The sequence below is a fragment of the Erpetoichthys calabaricus genome, chromosome 8 (assembly GCF_900747795.2).
Source record: "Erpetoichthys calabaricus chromosome 8, fErpCal1.3, whole genome shotgun sequence".
Taxonomy (NCBI): Eukaryota; Metazoa; Chordata; class Cladistia; order Polypteriformes; family Polypteridae; genus Erpetoichthys; species Erpetoichthys calabaricus.
The window spans coordinates 100,239,385-100,257,379 of record NC_041401.2 but is presented as its reverse complement, the minus strand read 5'-3'; the positions used below and the strand labels follow the sequence as shown (position 1 = coordinate 100,257,379).

Here is a 17,995-nt window from a genome sequence, read left to right as displayed (position 1 = left end):
TGGAATGAACAACAGAATTATACTTAGATTTATGATGACTATTGCATTGATGACATCTATGACAGATTTTAAAAGAATTCAATTTATTATGAAATTGAAATGATGTTTAATTATTAATGTTGCACTCCCAAGTGTGCAGTATATGTTAGTTAACTTTCGGAACTCCCAGACAAAAATGTATTAGGTCTTAAGGCATAATATACAGTAGAGTCTCACTTATCCGACATAAACGGGCCAGCAGAACATCGGATAAGCGAAAATGTCGGATTAATGGTAGGTGTTAAGAAAAAGCCTATTAAACGTCAAACTATGTTATAATTTTACACATTACGAATCTAATGATCATGTTTTACAACAAAACAACAGAAAAAACTGAAAAAATGAACTTACAGTTACAGAATTGTCTGAAGTTAAATACAGTATATACTGTACTTGATTTAAAGAAATTTTTGATCGTAGTCTGCTTTCCTGACGACTGCCGTTTCTTTGCTGCCAAGTCTCGCCATCTTTGCAGCATCATTATGTCGATTCTTGTAGCTTCTTCTTGTTGCTCAATGTATTTAATTGCAGTTTCTAGAGCCTTAACTCTGTCACTCATATAGTCAACATCCGTACTAGTGTATACTGTTTACTACAGCATTGTGACTGCGTTTGTGTGTTTGTGCTGTGATGTACGAGTCCGAGTCTTGCACCCGAAAACACGAAGCTGAGTCTCAGTACTTTAGCAACACCAGCTTTATTCAGCTTGAAACAGCAACAGTGCGGTTATTTATTGTAGCGGGATCTGCCACTCTCCTATACACAGACACAGCAGTCAGGCAGGGCCATGGCCAAGTAATACTGTGCCCTGCGCATTTATAATGTTCCTTGTATCACCCATCGATGGCAGGCGCTTATAGCATGTGCACAATCTTTTTCGGATTCACTTTTACGGCGAACTGCTACAGCGCTGGGAGACTGCGATTGCTTTGGGATGCTCTTCCGCATGTCATCCCGTTGGGTGGAATCCCACAAGAGTTTAGAAACTCACTCACACCAGCCATGATTCTTTTCAAAGGTAAAGTGCAGGTTAATTTGTTTTATGTATTTTTACTTTATATTTTGTATTAATCATTTTTATATGAATAGTTTTGGGTTGTGGAACGAATCATCTGAGTTTCCATTATTTCTTATGGGGAAATTCGCTTTGATATACCAGTGCTTTGGACTGCGAGCACGTTTCCGGAATGAATTATGCTTGCAAACCAAGGTTCCACTATAATTAGCTGCGGTAGATTTGGGAGCAACAAAAAACAGACTATGCTCACGCTCACAACTTGCATTTCTTGTTGCCGATTGATGCATTTTTTTTGCGGTGGGACGTCACATAATACGGAATGTCGGATAAGCGAAGGTAGGATAAGCGAGACTCTACTGTATTGTGAAGTGTAGGGTTTACAAGGAAAACTGCAGAATTTATTTTTAAATGGAATTAACAATGCATTTTTTGTGTTAAGAAAGTGCATCGTTCTTATGATGTACAAATGATGTCCACAAATTTTACAATGGCACCATCTCCAGTATGATTGGGGACAATGGTGTTATTTTATTACAAGAATGATATATGGAAAAAATTGCAGAGAATGGTGACAGAAATAAAAACACAAGTCACGTAATAAAGATATACTCTAGGACTCAATACAAAAAAGTATATAAAACACTTGGGTATTGATATGAAACATCTATTGCAAACAAGGCATTCAACTCTTCTTGCAATAAAGTTTTTTATTCCCATCTTCAAGAATCACTTTACCAAACATTTCATTATACAGACCTGATGACCTGGAAAATTTTAATTTCTGGTAGTGCAAGGTGCTAATTGTGCCCTGAAATCATACATCACAGGTACACTTTTACATGGTGGTGGTAGAACATAGCTGCTAAATGTGTTTAAGATATACTGCAGCCATAGAAATCAAACTCAACAAACAACATGCATGGTGGAGAAAAATAAAAAATAAAAAAAAACAACTACAAGCAAGTATTCAATGACTGAAACCCACTGAAAGACTTGGAGCTTAGGATCACAGTATTCAATAAATTAAGGTGGCCAGAAATGCATTTACCAGCACACAAAAAGTAAACACTGACAATTTAAGGAAGAGAAAGAAGTAGAAAACATGAATATGAACACAGAAATGCCAGACTGGCTGCAGAAATTGCACAATACCTCTAAAGACAAATTTAGTCGAAGGCTGGTAGATATAAAATATTACATATATAATGCATACAATAAACAGCCTAAAGCATACTTCATTTTTTGCCAAATATCAAACCAAAATGTTATCTTTTTTGATGGAGATGAATGTGACAAACGATTACAGAAAAAAACTAAGGCCCAGAATATAAGTACTTGGCTTTCCAATAATAAAAAGGATTCATCACTTTCACAGCATGATCCAGAAAAACAATATAACTCTACCAAGACTGGTCTGCTACTTTAGCACTTGTGTTCCAGAACATCATGGGGTTCAAATATGGTGAAGATCCAATATAAGAAAGGAAAAAAATGAAAAATAAGAATACATAGCTTCCTCTTAAAAAAAAGAAAATTTGGAAGCCTGTGTACTTTGAGATGGTGAAATTACTGCTTAGAAGAAAATATAACAAAATCTCTTAGAAATTGCTGAAATAATTAAGGAAAAGTACATCAAGAAAATAGGATAATGATTCACTGCAAATAAAATAAAAGACCCAGAGAAAAACATTTCGAAGGCAAATGAAAAACTAACGTAGGAACAATGGTAAATTACTAACGAAATCTATGTTATGATTCTCCAGGCTCAGTTAAGTAGCTGGAACATTGCTTAGACACATACATGGAAAGATGCTCGACTTTCTAAAAGTATTCCTATTGCTTTCTATTAATTGCAAATAACTCATAAAAACAGGGACTAGAATAACTAAATAGAACTGTTATTCACCTGAAAAGCTGTTTCCCATCTTCACAGGTATCTTAGTTTAGAAACACCCCACACTCCACAGATGTAGAAGAATTAAACTGCATTTTTCATTTGGTTGACACAAAGATGAATATTAAAACATACTCATTTTTGAATTTCAAGTTCTAACTGGTGACAAATTCAATAAAAGTCAGGTCCATCAGATATTTCCCACAACATTTTTCAACTTTAAAAATCTACCTAAATATTTTCAGTTATCTAATTATAAGGCAAAGACTAACACAAAGTTTAAACACCAACAAAGCGGAAAATGTACAGAAAAAAAAATATATTAAAGTTCTGTTTGCTGTCTAAATGGAGTCTGACCCTATTATTCCACAGACTAGGCTATCAAATTTATAATCATCAGGCAATGCATTTATGCAGGAAAACAATCAAACAGTGTAGTTCTTAATTTTTCTTTGACTGAGTACATACCCTGCTCTTCTTGCCTGTTCATCACAAAATCCTCTTTTGTTCAATCAGAAAACGACACATAAAAAGACATACAACCAAACAGGTTTTAAAATAAATCCCTTTCTTAGTAATGTTCAGCATAACACACTGTTCTGAAAGCCACCTGGCAAACTGCTGGCAAAGCAATGTACACGTCACAATAAAGCCTTATGATGAAATATGAACAGTGCTTGTGCTTGAAGGAATCTCCAAGCCAGATGCTTCCAGGCTACCCATTTCTAAAGGTTAATAGGACTTCACTATCTGGAACATGTCACTGTGTGCTATTTGAGTTTTACAAAACCTCAATGAAGGAAAATAGACCTGTTTTGTTGTCCCTCCAAGAAAGACATCAGTCATCAGAGCAAAGCTGCTGGGATAGTGAGCTAGGAGCAATAGCTTCAAAGAAAGCAATTTCTCTTTTATCTGTTCTTGCCCAACAACCTGGTTTGTCTAGTTTGATAGCAAAATCTTTAAACAGTTTGCAGCACCAATGAACTTACTTCAACTCCTTCTTGACTTCTTCATAGTCAGCCTGTCCTTTCAGCTTCTCCTCTAGTTGCTGAGTAAAACAATAAGAAGATTTTTTTTGCCATAAAAGTACAAGAATTGACACAAATACACATAGAAAATTCTAATCTTAACTTATACCCATTTCTTCATGAGTGTTACATCTAATCTAATTCTGAATTCTCAGAGAATTAGGCTAACCCAAAGCTTGCCTGAATAAAGAAACAAGAAACACAGAATTTTGCCCTTATTGTTTTAATGTTCTTTCAAATTTCCCTTTGTTTGAATTTACAAAGAAAATCTCTAAATCTAAATAAGACAAATATTGATTAACCTTGAGAGTGGAGTTCTTGGTGTTGAGCTGCTGCTCAAGTTGAGATATCTGGCTGGCAGAGCTCTCACGCAGTGTGCTTAGGTTGGCTTGCAGTCGCTGTACATCTTCTACCAGCTGAGTGATCTCTCTGTCCTTTGCTGTTAGTTCCACCTCCAAGCTGGACCGTGTCAACACTTCAATTGCTTGCTCCTGTTGGAAGCATATAGAAAATATATAATTTCTTTGAAACAAATATAAACATATAAGAACACCTGATATTAAGAAATCCTGAAATTACTCATTTGGTAAAGAAAGTGAGGCTTAAGGCAAAGCATTTTTTCATAACATACAAAAAAATCTCTCTGTAGAAAAGCTTGATAAGTCTAAGAGACTCTTTGAAATTCAAAATGCCATGAAGTCATTGCAAAGTAAGAAAAGTTTAGGCCCAGGCAGTTATCCAGTGGTATTTTATTAAAAAAAAAAAAAGTTTTCAGCTCTGTGTAATTACTGGTTTGACAAAGACACAGAAAATAAAATCTCATCGAAAACATTAAGCCAAGTGTCAATTACTGTCTTTCAAAGAAAAAATAAAGAATACAATGTGCATTGCATACACAAATTTCCTTACTGAATAATGGTTTTAGATCTTGATGAAAGTTTTAGCCAAATAAATAAAAAATGTGCGTCCCTCTTTAATATTGCAAGTTCAAGATGAATTTATTAATGACTGACACTTAGCACCCAATATTTGGTGCTTACTTCTGATACAGAATCTTAATCTCTAGTGGTCTTACTACCTTTGAATGCAGAAAAGGTCTTTAACATAGTTGAATAGGGCTACATAATGTATTCCCCATATTGTGTTTGACTCCAATATATCTGCATGGATTACATTATTCTAAAAGTCTCTGTCCATATTAATAGTTTCTCAGATTATTTCAAATTAAAAAGAAGAAGCAAACACGTGTGTCTAGTATCAAAAATTCTTTTTGTAATTATTATTGAAACATTTGATTTTATCTCCAGAAACAGGCAGATTATGGATCATAAGAGAAGGGCTTAAAAAGAAAATGTCTCCTTAGGCTGAAAATATGATGCCATAGATCTCACCTATACCATTACTATTTAACCTGCTAGGAGAATTTTATAAGATTTTTGGGATTCAAATGAATTCGAATGAAAGTGTTTCTAAATATAAATATGTCTAATTTTATCAGAAGGATGCATCATAAGCCCTTTAAAGAGAACATATTCATTACGTTTTAAGGCTTTTGCATTCATCTATGGACAAATGTATCCTTTATCCCCTTTGTAAGCTACAAGAACAGACAAAGTATATTTAAAAGATATAAAAAATGCTTCACCTTAGAACATATATTAATTTTCCACATAAACTTATGTGAAGAAATAACCTTAACTTGAATACCAAACTTATCATTTAACTTTCAGTTCTGCTACTTAGCTGCACAATAAAATATTAGAAATTGGAAGAATTCCACCAAACCTAACTTGATTTGGGTAGCAATGGAAAGGAAACCTTATTTTAAATATTTATGTATGCTTTGCTCTGTACTCCACTTAATACTAATCTAACAATTCAGTATTTACTTAAAATATACAACCAATGTAGGACATATTTTAAAGAAAAGAATCACTTATCTTTTTTCCCTGCACATCATAATCACTAATATCAGCATTCTTTAACCTATATTAAATTTAATATATAGAAGATGATTATGGTTACTTCATTTTGAATTCACCATATTAATAAAGTTTTTGCACCTTATAAACTATTAAGCTACAAATTTTTTCTTCCAACCGCTCAATAAAATTAAAAGAACACCGAAAACACATCAGATCACAATGGGAAAAAATTATGCTGGATATCTATACTGATACGGAGTGGGTAATGTGTTAGGAGCAAAAGGATGCCACATCGTTTGATGGAAAAGAAAATTATCGACCTACAGAGGGCTGAATTCAAAGACACCCTGAAAATCAAAGTGAATAAACGATCTGGCAGGCTAGTCCATTTTGCCGAATTCATTGCAGCAACTCAAAATCATACTCAGTAGTTTGTATGGCCCCCCACGTGCTTGTATGCATGCCTGACAATGTCGGGGCATGCTCCTAATGAGACAATGGATGGTGTCCCGGGGGATCTCCTCCCAAATCTGGACCAGGGCATCACTGAGTTCCTGCACAGTCTGAGGTGCAACCTGGCAGCGTCAGATGAACCGAAACATATTGTCCCAGAGGTTTCTATGGGATTTAGGTCAGGCAAGCGTGGGGGGCAGTCAATGGTATCAATTCCTTCATCCCCCAGGAACTGTCTGTTTACTTTTGCCATGTGAGGCTGGGCATTTTCATGCGCCAGAAGGAACCCAGGACCCACTGCACCAGCATAGGATCTGACAATGGGTCCAAGGATTTCATCCCGATACTGTACGTCCCTCCATGGATATGCCTCCCCAGACCATCACTGACCCACCACCAAACCGGTCATGGTGAACGATGTTACAGGCAGCATAACGTTCTCCACGGCTTCTCCAGACCCTTTCACATATGTCACATGTGCTCAGGGTGAACCAGCTCTCATCTGTGAAAAGCACAGGACGCTAGTGGTAGACCTGCCAATTCTTGTATTCTATGGCAAATGCCACTCGAGCTCCATGGTGCTGGGCAGTGAGCACAGGACCCACTAGTGACCCTCATTAAGCGTGTTTCTGATTGTTTGGTCAGAGACATTCACACCAGTGGCCTGCTGGAGGTAATTTTGTAGGGCTCTGGCAGTGCTCATCCTGTTCCTCCTTGCCCAAATACTGATACTGGTTCTGCTGATGGGTTAAGGACCTTCTACGGCCCTGTCCAGCTATCCTAGAGTAACTGCCTCTCTTCTGGAATATCATCCATGCCACTGAGACTGTGTTGGGAGGCACAGCAAACCTTCTGGCAATGGCACGTATTGATATGCCATCCTGGAGAAGTTGGACTACTTGTGCAACCTTTGTAGGGTCCAGATATCTCCTCATGCTACCAGCAGTGACACTGACCGTAGCCAAATGCAAAACTACTGAAAAAACAGTCAGAAAAGATGAAGCGGGGGATGTCAGTGGCCTCCACCTGTTAACACTAGAATTACCAGAGCCTACGAAAAAACTCGTAAATCCGTCCCACCTTAAATCGCGTCTTAAAGCCGTTTGCACATCTCCACCAGTCTTTTGTCATCTAAATGTGCTGATAAACAAAAGCTTCTAGCAGCCAGCTATTCCATCCCCCCACTGACTTAGCATGAACTCCTAGCTCATGCCTTGCCTTGATTTGATTATTTGGGATTGAAGTGGAGTTTTACAGTGGAAATAATTCGAGCGTTATTTGGAATACACGCATTTCATGTGTGTCCCGTTTCTACAGTATAGTAGTAGTCTGTGCAAACACATTTTTAAAACAGAAACGTTTTTCATATTCTAATAGTAAATGACAAAATGTAAGCATAAACTATATAACGTATGAAGCCTGAAGTCCATATATCAAAGAAACACTTTCACAAAAGGTACAAATAAGAGAACACGTGCGCTTTTCTTCAAAAGTATAACTGCACAAAAAAAAAGCCGCGTTAGCATGCCACATTGACATTCTTACTACATCTGCTGCGGTGGCGTAATGGTATCAGCTCCTGACTGGGGATCAGAGGGTAGCGAGTTCGATCCCGCATGGCTCTTATTCTTACATTTTTAGAATAACAACATAAATTTCTTTTCAGTCTGTAACAGCCGGTGTAACTTATCATACTGGTAAAGGTTAGCTTTTTTTTTTTTTTTTGTTTAATTCACTTTTCATTCTCGCAGTCGATGCATACTAACGCCCCCCCCCCCCCCCCCAAAGGGTTCTGATACATAAACGCTGGCGAAGCTGCCTTCTTCGTATCTCACATAAAATTTTCACACCTGATCTGACACTGTTCGCTTTCAAATAATATTGCATTAGTGCGATGAAGTTTTCACATATATTGTCTCTTTCAGGTGTGTAATAGAAACCACAGCATAGAGAGAAGTGAGTACATTGCTTCTTACATGAAAAGGTGATGGAAAAAGTGCATTGGTACGAGAATGCAGTCACGAGTATACTGCAGTCTTTATGTGAAAACAGCATAAATAATGTGAAATCATTCTCTCCTCTGCATGTCCTGGAGTACAAACGAAACAGCATACAGCAACATGTGGGGACTGGCAGGAACACTCAATAAAACCGAATAAAAAGAAAATCAAGTGACGGTGAGATACGAAGGAAGGCAGCTTCGCCAGCGTTTATGTGTCAGAACCCTTTTGGGGGGGGGGGGGGGGCGTTAGTATGCATCGACTGCGGGAATGAAAAGTGAATTAAAAAAAAAAAAAAAAAAGCTAACCTTTACCAGTATGATAAGTTACACCGGCTGTTACAGACTGAAAAGAAATTTATGTTGTTATTCTAAAAATGTAAGAATATGAGCCATGCGGGATCGAACTCGCCACCCTCTGATCCCCAGTCAGAAGCTGATACCATTACGCCACCGCGGCAGTCGTAGTAAAAGTGTCAATGTGGCATGCTAACGCGGCTTTTTTTTTTTGTGCAGTTATACTTTTGAAGAAAAGCGCACGTGTTCTCTTATTTGTACCTTTTGTGAAAGTGTTTCTTTGATATATGGACTTCAGGCTTCATACGTTATATAGTTTATGCCTACATTTTGTCATTTACTTTTAGAATATGAAAAACGTTTCTGTTTTAAAAATATGTTTGCACAGACTACTACTATACTGTAGAAACGGGACACACATGAAATGCGTGTATTCCAAATAACGCTCGAATTATTTCCACTGTAAAACTCCACTTCAATCCCAACTAATCAAATCAAGGCAAGGCATGAGCTAGGAGTTCATGCTAAGTCGGTGGGGGGATGGAATAGCTGGCTGCTAGAAGCTTTTGTTTATCAGCACATTTAGATGACAAAAGACTCTGGCGGAGATGTGCAAACGGCTTTAAGACGCGATTTAAGGTGGGACGGATTTACGAGTTTTTTCGTAGGCTCTGGTAATTCTAGTGTTAAACCATTCCTGTTTTGGGGGTCATCTCAATGTTGCATAGTACACCTGCTTTTAATTTCATTAACACCAAAGCAGATGAAACTAATTAACAACCCCCTATGCTTCTTAACTGACCAGATCAATATCCTAGAAGATTCACTGACTTGATGCTATACAGTGTTCGTTTAATTTTTTTGACCAGCATATATGCATATACATTGTACACACGTGTGTTTAGGAGGCAGCTAAAGGGCTTAAATACAGGTAGTTCCATGCCAGACCAGGGAGTGGCGGAGTGCACTAATTTTCCCTCTCGATCTTTTACAGACCATTCTAGGGAAATCCCACCCGGCTCTGGGGCAGCCACTGACGTCACTTCTGGTTCCGGTCTTGATGACATCACTTCCGCTACTGGCCTTTAAAGCTGCCATCTTGCTACCTGGAGGTCAGTTCTGTTTTGGACTCAGTTGAATGAGCATGTCTCTGTTTTTTGATCACTTTAGCAGCCATAAACGATTAAATGGGTGGCTGCCCCAAACCTTCTCGATGTCTTTTGGTCATTTTTCTGACAGTGGCGTAGTCGGCAGGAGGGAGAAAACCCTGAAGAGAACAGGACCGGACCTGAATCATGTCCAGGTGGGAGAGTACCTGGGCCGAGCTTTCGGGTGGGGAGTGTGTCTCGGGTTTCGGAAAGAACCGGTGCAGACTCTGCTCCCTTTGTCTATCTCTGGGTCTCCTAAATTGAATAGGGAGAGTGTCGATGGGACACACAGACGTGGGCTGGTCTCTATGGGGGATACAATGGGGACTTATTATGCTCTCTCGGAGGAGAGAGCTGTCCGTCCCACCGGGGCTAAGGTCCCAGAGGAAGGTGGACATTCCCCAGACCAGCAGGTGAAGAAAATAAAAAACTGGAGGTTTGACCCTGAACGGTCTACCCGAGAACAGCTCGACGTTCTCTGGGAAGAGGTGACAGGCTGGATAAGGCCAGCTGAATGCACCACCTTCCAATTAGCGAAAAAAAGTGGCCTGTTTTTTATTTATAAATAGCCTGCCAGAGCATGTCACCCAGCCAGTCTGGGGAGAATTTGCAAACGTAAACGAGCTCACTGAGCTCATAGAAACATCTAGGGCAGCCTCACAATTTGAGAGGGCTGAACGGTCCTTAACACTAGAATTACCAGAGCCTACGAAAAAACTCGTAGATCCAGCCCACCTTAAATCGCTTCTTAAAACCTTTCTCACCTCTCCGCCAGCGTCTTTTGTCATCTAAATGTACTGATAAAGACAACCTGCCAGCAGCCGGCTATTCCATCCCCCCAACGACTTAGAACGTAAACAAGCTTTTCCCAGCTAATGCCTTGATTGATTATATGGGAGTGAAGTGGAGTTTTAGAGTAGAAATAATAAGATTGTTATTTGGAACACACGCATTTCATATGTGTTGCATTTCTACAGTAATCTGTGTAAACACATTGTTAAAACAGAAACGGTTTACAATATTCTAGTAGCAAATGACAAAATGTAGGCATAAACTATATAATGTATGAAGCCTGAAGTCCAAATATCAAAGAAACACTTTCACAAAAGGTACAAAAAAAAGCCACCGCCAAAAAAACCCGTCTTAGTGTGAGACATTGACATGACTTAACTATCGCTGCTTCCGTGGCGTAACAGTATCAGTCGCTGACTGGGAATCAGAAGATCATGAGTTCGATCCTGCACAACTCCCATTTGAGAAGTGTTCTTATTTTCACTATTTTAGAATAAAATGATACATTTGATTTCAGTCTGTAACAGCCGGTGTAATTTATGATATTTGTAAAGGTTAGCTTTATTTTTTTTAAATTCACTTTTCATTGTCTCAGTCGCGTTCAGGATCCATCCCTACCGCCCCCCACCTGACACTGCTGTTTTTACATAAAGACGCGCTATAGTTCTGCAGTGTATCACGATACATACGACCGCGTGTTTGTTTCCCCCAGTATTGCCAGTCCCCACGTGTTGCTGTATGCTGTTTCTTTTGTACTCCAGGACATGCAGAGGAAAGCATAGTAAAGAGCAGTAACTTCAGCGCTATATGCAATCATCAGACACTCCCCATCTGATGCTGTTTTCAAATAAAGACGCACTAAAGCTCTGCAGTGTGCTTGTGACTGCATTGTCATACCAATGCTTGCGAACTGAAGTGTCTGCATGCACTTTTCGTGGCATTATACGTGTATTTTTTGAGCATGCCCATGTAGCTCAAACACAGGAACATATGTTGATGTAAAAGTATAACAAAACAAGTGCACTTTTATTCAAGACTATAACCGAAGAAAACAGAAAGCAAGTTACAGTAGGTGGAATGCTAAGAACTGCTGATTTCCATTCTGTGCTATATAACTGTTAACATTTGAATCTGATGATTGCATATAGCGCTGTCTGATTTAGTGTGTGCAAGAACATGCAGGTGGCCAGTTGCTGAGTGCTACAACGCACATTTTAAAAAAAGAAAGAGACAAATATATGTGACGTTTTGAAGAAATCATTTTATGACGCGAATAGTACCAATCAGAAAACATCGTCGAAGTAATGCAATATTATTTGAAAACGAACAGCGTCAGGTTGGGTGTGAAGTTATACTGGCGCTGTTTGAGTCAGATCAGAAGCTGAATAAGCTGAAAAAGCTCCTGTTCTGACTCAAAGTAAAAAAGCATGAATTAATCAACAGAAATAACCGCGATTGACATTTTAAAGTTAACGATTTACAGTGCATACCAATTTATAAATTCAATGTCCGTTTGAGGAAAAAAAAACACTTTCTTCAAAGCTGGGAATCGAACTCGCGTCTCTGTGGCAAAGGCAGTGGTGCTCCAAGTCAGCAAACCGTCCTTATAACTTATTTTTTCAAGATCCATAACACACAGACAGACAGAGCACTGCGTAATACAGAGACAGACAGGCAGAGATATACAAATAAACAGGGAAGGCACATATACTGAAAGAAAAAAAAAATCAACATGTGCATTGTTTCTGCAGCACTGAATAAGCTCACCTGCTCTAACATCACCCCTCCCTCGATCTGACTCTCTAAGTAACAGCGCTGCAGAAACAACGCGCATGTTGATTTTTTTTTCTTTCAGTATATGTGCCTTCCCTGTTTGTTTGTATATCTCTGCCTGTCTGTCTCTGTATTACGCAGTGCTCTGTCTGTCTGTGTGTTATGGATCATGAAAAAAATAAGTTATAAGGACAGTTGTTCGTGTTAATTGCAGTCTCAATTGTTAAAAAAATATTTTAAAAGGAGCATCCCACATGAAAATATAACGATCTCATTAACTGACAGTGCATACCAATTTACAAATTTTATGTCCGTTTGAGGTTAAAAAGAAAAAAAAGAAGTAACACTGTATCCCCAGCGGGGAATTGAACTCATGTTTGTGAGGCAGAGAAAAGCTACTCGGTCTGAGAGGCAAATCTTAGCGCGCTACGCCACGGAAGCTGTTATATGGTGTGTGAAGCTTTTGTGGAAGTGTTTATTTGATCTTAGGAACTCGGGCTTTACACATTCTATAGTTTATGCCTACATTTTGTAACATTTATTACTAAAATATGAAAAAGTTTCTGTTTTAGCAATGTGTTTACACAGATTACTGTAGAAATGGAACACGCATGAAATGCATGTATTCCAAATAGCGATCTATTATTTCTATTCTAAAACTCCAGCAGTTCAGTCACTCCCAGGTAATCAAACAAGGCATGAGCTGGGAAAACTTAGTGAACGTTCTGCGACGGTGGGAGATGGAATAGCCGGCTGCTCGCTGCTCCTCTTAATCGGCACATTTAGAAGACAAAAGAGAGGTGAGAACGGTTTTAAAGTGGGCCGGATCTACGAGTTTTTTCGTAGACTCTGGTAATTCTAGTGTTAAGTAGAAGCCGTAGAGATTACGTCCCTCTTACACTGCCCTCTCGACATAAGCCAGAGTTTGCATCGGAGTCCCCGATTCCACGGGCGCGGTCCTCGCTCGGAGGCGAGGCAGAATGTAAGTGGAGAGAGAGGGATGGATTGTGTGCGCTTTCAAACCCCCTGGCTTTGGCTCATACGGGTGAGGTCATAGTAAATGGTTACAAGGTAGAGGTCAGCCCATGCCACAAGAACCCCACTTTGTGTTAGAAAATGACTTATTATATCGGGTCAGTGAACACAAGGGGGGAGTGCGGAAGTTGTTGCTGATTCCACGAACTTTCCGGCGGCAAGTTTGTGAGTTAGTGCACGCCTATCTCCTAGGAGGCCACTTGCGCACCGAAAAAACTTTAGAGCGTATTAAGCTCTGTTTCTATTGGCCAGGAATTAACGAGGAGGTTCGCCGCTTCTGTGTTTCGTGCCCGGGATGTCAGCTGCGGCAAATTCCTAGGAGGGACCGTGCTCCTCTCATTCCCCTTCCCTTAATTGATGTTCCCTTTGAAAGGATAGGGGTCGACATAGTAGGACCCCTGGAACCCTCGGCCCGAGGACATAAATATATACTAGTCCTCGTAGATTATGTGACCCGATATCCAGAAGCTGTTCCGTTGTGCTCAGCTAATTCTAAAGCCATCACATGGGAACTAATGGGAGTCTTTGCGCGAGTTGGGGTCCCTAAAGAAGTCCTTACGGACCAGGGGGACGCAGTTTACCTCGGAGACGTTCAAGGTAACGGCCAAGTTACTCAAAATAAAGCACTTGAAAACCGCGGTGTATCATCCTCAAACCGATGGTTTAGTAGAGAGATTTAATCAGACTCTCAAACAGATGCTTCGCAAGGTGGTCAGCGGGGATGGGAGGAATTGGGATCAACTCCTCCCCCTCGTACTCTTTGCCTACCGGGAAGTCCCTCAAGCCTCAACGGGGTTCTCACCCTTTGAATTGTTATATGGACGACAACCCCGGGGCATATTGGACATTTTAAAGGAAGGTTGGGAAGGAGAGGCCCTTCTCTCAACTAATATTTTGGAATATATCGCGCAGTTACGCGATAGATTTGAGAAAATTTGACCCATATTAAAAAGTCACATGCAAGAGGCGCAAGCAGCACAGGCCCATTATTATGACCGTGGCACAACACTCCGGGAGTTCCAGCCAAGCGATCGAGTCATGGTATTGGTTCCCACCTCCCACTCTAAACTACTTGCCCACTGGCAAGGGCCATACGAAGTTAAAGAGCGAAAGGGACTCGTCGACTATTTGGTGAAACAACCCAATCGTCGACCGAAAGAGTGGATATATCACGTGAACCTGCTGAAACCATGGAAGGAAAGGGACCCTGATCCCACCTCCGGCCAGCCCCGCTCCTTCTTTGCTCAAATTAACACCCTTAACTTCGGGGCTAATTTAAATAACCGACAGAGGCGAGAGCTAGAGACAGTTATCTCGTCCGTCCCGGAGGTGGTTGACGAAATCCCAGGAAGGACTTCTCTGGTTGCCCATGACATTGTGACAGAACCCGGGGTCATAGTTCGAGAATGCCCGTATCGTCTTCCCGAGGCAAAGAAAGCGGAAGTGGAACTGGAAATCAAGCGCATGCTGGATCTAGGACTCATAGAGGAGAGTCATAGTCCCTGGTCCAGCCCAATTGTCTTGGTTCCTAAGCCTGACGGAAGTTGGAGGTTTTGCAATGACTTCCATCGGCTTAATCAGGTCTCACTATTTGATGCTTATCCAATGCCTTGAGTGGACGACCTCCTTGAGAGGCTTGGACAGGCAGAATACTTGACCACACTTGACATGAACAAAGGGTACTGGCAGGTTCCTTTAACAGACTCCGCAAAGGGTAAAACCGCATTTAGCACCCCTAGTGGGCACTGGCAGTATCGTGTCCTTCCATTCGGGCTACATGGGGCTCCTGCAACTTTCCAGCGTCTGGTGGACAAAGTGCTCCACCCCCATAACGCATATAGTGCTGCCTACCTGGATGACGTCATCATCTATTCCAGCACCTGGAAGGAACACCTACAGCACGTCGGAGCCGTATTGCGGACGCTGGGGGAAGCCAGTCTTCACATCAACCCAAAGAAATGTTTCTTTGGATTGGAGGAAGCCAAGTATTTGGGCTACCTAGTGGGTCGTGGTACGGTGAAGCCGCAGTGCTCTAAAATAGAAGCCATTTTGACATGGCCCGTCTGCGAACCAAGCGGCAAGTCCAGGCATTTCTCAGATTGGCGGGGTATTACCGCCGGTTTGTACCACGTTTCTCGGAGAGAGCCGTGCCCTTGACTAATTTAACAAAGAGGAGGGCTCCTAACACTGTGGTATGGACTGATATGACTGAGGCAGCCTTCAGTGACTTGAAAAGGGCCCTGACGTCGGCACCCGTTTTAAAGGCGCCTGACTTTTCACGGCCTTTTATCCTCCAGATGGACGCTTCGGACACAGGCCTAGGGGCAGTGCTGAGCCAAAGTGTTGATGGTGCTGAACACCCCATCATGTTCCTGAGCCGGAAACCGTTGGATCGGGAGACCAGATATGCGGCAGTGGAGAGGGAGGCTCTTGCGATTAAGTGGGCGATCACACAGTTGAGGTACTACCTCTTGGGTCGGGAGTTTACACTAGTCACGGACCATGCCCCTTTACAGTGGATGGCCCTGCACAAGGAGTCTAACCCATGAGTCATGAGGTGGTTCCTCGATCTGCAACATTATAAGTTTTCGTTCATTCATCGGAAGGGTTCTCTACACACCAATGCCGATGCTCTCTCCCGCGTTCACAACCTCTTGGTGCAGGACGCCTGACCCGTCTGGGCTAAGGGGGGGTGGGCCTGTCACACACGTGTGTTTAGGAGGCAGCTAAGGGGCTTAAATACAGGTAGTTCCATGCCAGACCAGGGGGTAGCGGAGTGCACTAATTTTCCCTCTCGATCTTTTACAGACCATTCTAGGGAAATCCCACCCGGCTCTGGGGCAGCCACTGACGTCACTTCTGGTTCTGGTCTTGATGACATCACTTCCGCTACTGGCCTTTAAAGCTGCCATCTTGCTACCTGGAGTTCAGTTCTGTTTTGGACTCAGTTGAATGAGCATGTCTCTGTTTTTTGATCACTTTAGCAGCCGTAAACGATTAAATGGGTGGCTACCCCAAACGTTCTCGATGTCTTTTGGTCGTTTTTCTGACAACATATATATTCCTCAGACAATACTGACCAGTATGGATAAATATTTAGACAGCACCTCCAGAATAAATAAAAAAAATTCACGGAGCTTACTTCTAAATGATCTTAAGGAACAATATGAAAGGGGTCTTTCAATTAGAATTTCATAAGAGGATTGGAATTCAGTCATTCATAAAATACACTCTAGTTCAATGTGAGCCAAGCATCTCATAATTCATCTAAAAATTGTTCACATATGTCTCAATTTCAAATGGACTAAAATGTAGCCCACACAGATTCAACCTCTGAGCAATGTGATCAAGAATCTGCATCATTAGATTACATGTTTTGTAAAGTCCTACACTTAAAACCATTTTGGTGAAAAAGATTTGCATATACAGTACCTCTCAGATAGCCTTGGAATAAAAACAACTCCTAAAGCCTTAGCAGCAATATTTAATGTAATACTAGAAGAGATGAAAGTGTGCTATAGAAATTGGTTGTTATATTCAATATGACATTATTTTTACAAAGACTCGTTTTGCACAATTGGAAGAGTTCCTATCTATATTACTAAATGACAGTTTAATTTATGCACAGACGGCGGACGCACCGAAGCGCATGCGCACTGCGCCTCAGCGCCCCAGAGTCAAACCCAGCGGCTTCCCAGAGTCAGTAGGTGGCGCCCAAACAACACAACCTGTAAACTAAACTTGCCCTCATCCACTGTGCCAGCAGTCAGTGTGACGTATTTGAATCACATAACGGTAATTCAGTATTAAAAGTAAATTGAATTATGATTCCTAACAGTAAACGACGTCTACCTAACGACACAGCCACAGAAAAACAAAAATGAGACCGCATGGATAAAAACAATACACGGAGGCTCCTACAACGCACTTCAGGAACACCAGATGCAAAGAAGTCACGACTCCAAAAAGAAAGAGCTCAACTCATGGAATTACATAACGAGCCCGAATGGATAAACACGATGAACGAAGGCGCCGACAACTAGCTTCTGTAACAGCAGAGGCAAAGGAGTCACGGCCCCAAATGGAAAGAGCTCAACGATTAGTAATACAAAACTGAGCCCGTACTTCTCAGAGTCAGTACGTGGTGCCCAAACAACACAACCTGTAAACTAAACTTGCTCTAATCCACTGTGCCAGCAGTCAGTGTGGCATATTTGAATCACATAACGGTAATTCAGTATTAAAAGTAAGTTGGATTAGGATTCCTAATAGTAAACGACTTCTACCTAACAACAAAACCACAGAACAACAAAGACGAGACAGCATGGATAAAGACAATACACGGAGGCTCCTACAACACGCTTCTTGAACGAAGGCGCCCACAACGCGCTTCTGACACAGCACATGCAAAGGAGTCACAGCTCCAAAAAGAAACAGCTCACCGATTAGAAATACAAAAACGAGCCCGTATGGCTACGACCTGTGAACTAAACCTGAGGTAAAGCGTGCACGCCAGGTTGTACAGCCGCCCGAACGCGACCGCCCACACCACCGCATATACCACCTTCATTTAGTAATGTAGACCTCCATGCCC

General features: G+C 41.1%; 1 protein-coding gene across 5 annotated transcripts in view; it reads right to left on the bottom strand.

Moving 5' to 3' along the window:
• cux1b (cut-like homeobox 1b) overlaps nt 1-17,995 on the bottom strand; it is a 559,925-nt gene that overhangs the window by 197,979 nt on the left and 343,951 nt on the right. For all 5 annotated transcript variants that reach the window (XM_051930773.1, XM_051930770.1, XM_051930772.1 and 2 more), the window contains exons 11-12: nt 4,282-4,470; nt 3,941-3,999 (exon numbers count right to left, since the gene is read on the bottom strand). In XM_051930773.1, the coding sequence (XP_051786733.1) occupies nt 3,941-3,999; nt 4,282-4,470 (248 nt within the window). The remainder of the gene's footprint in view (nt 1-3,940; nt 4,000-4,281; nt 4,471-17,995) is intronic.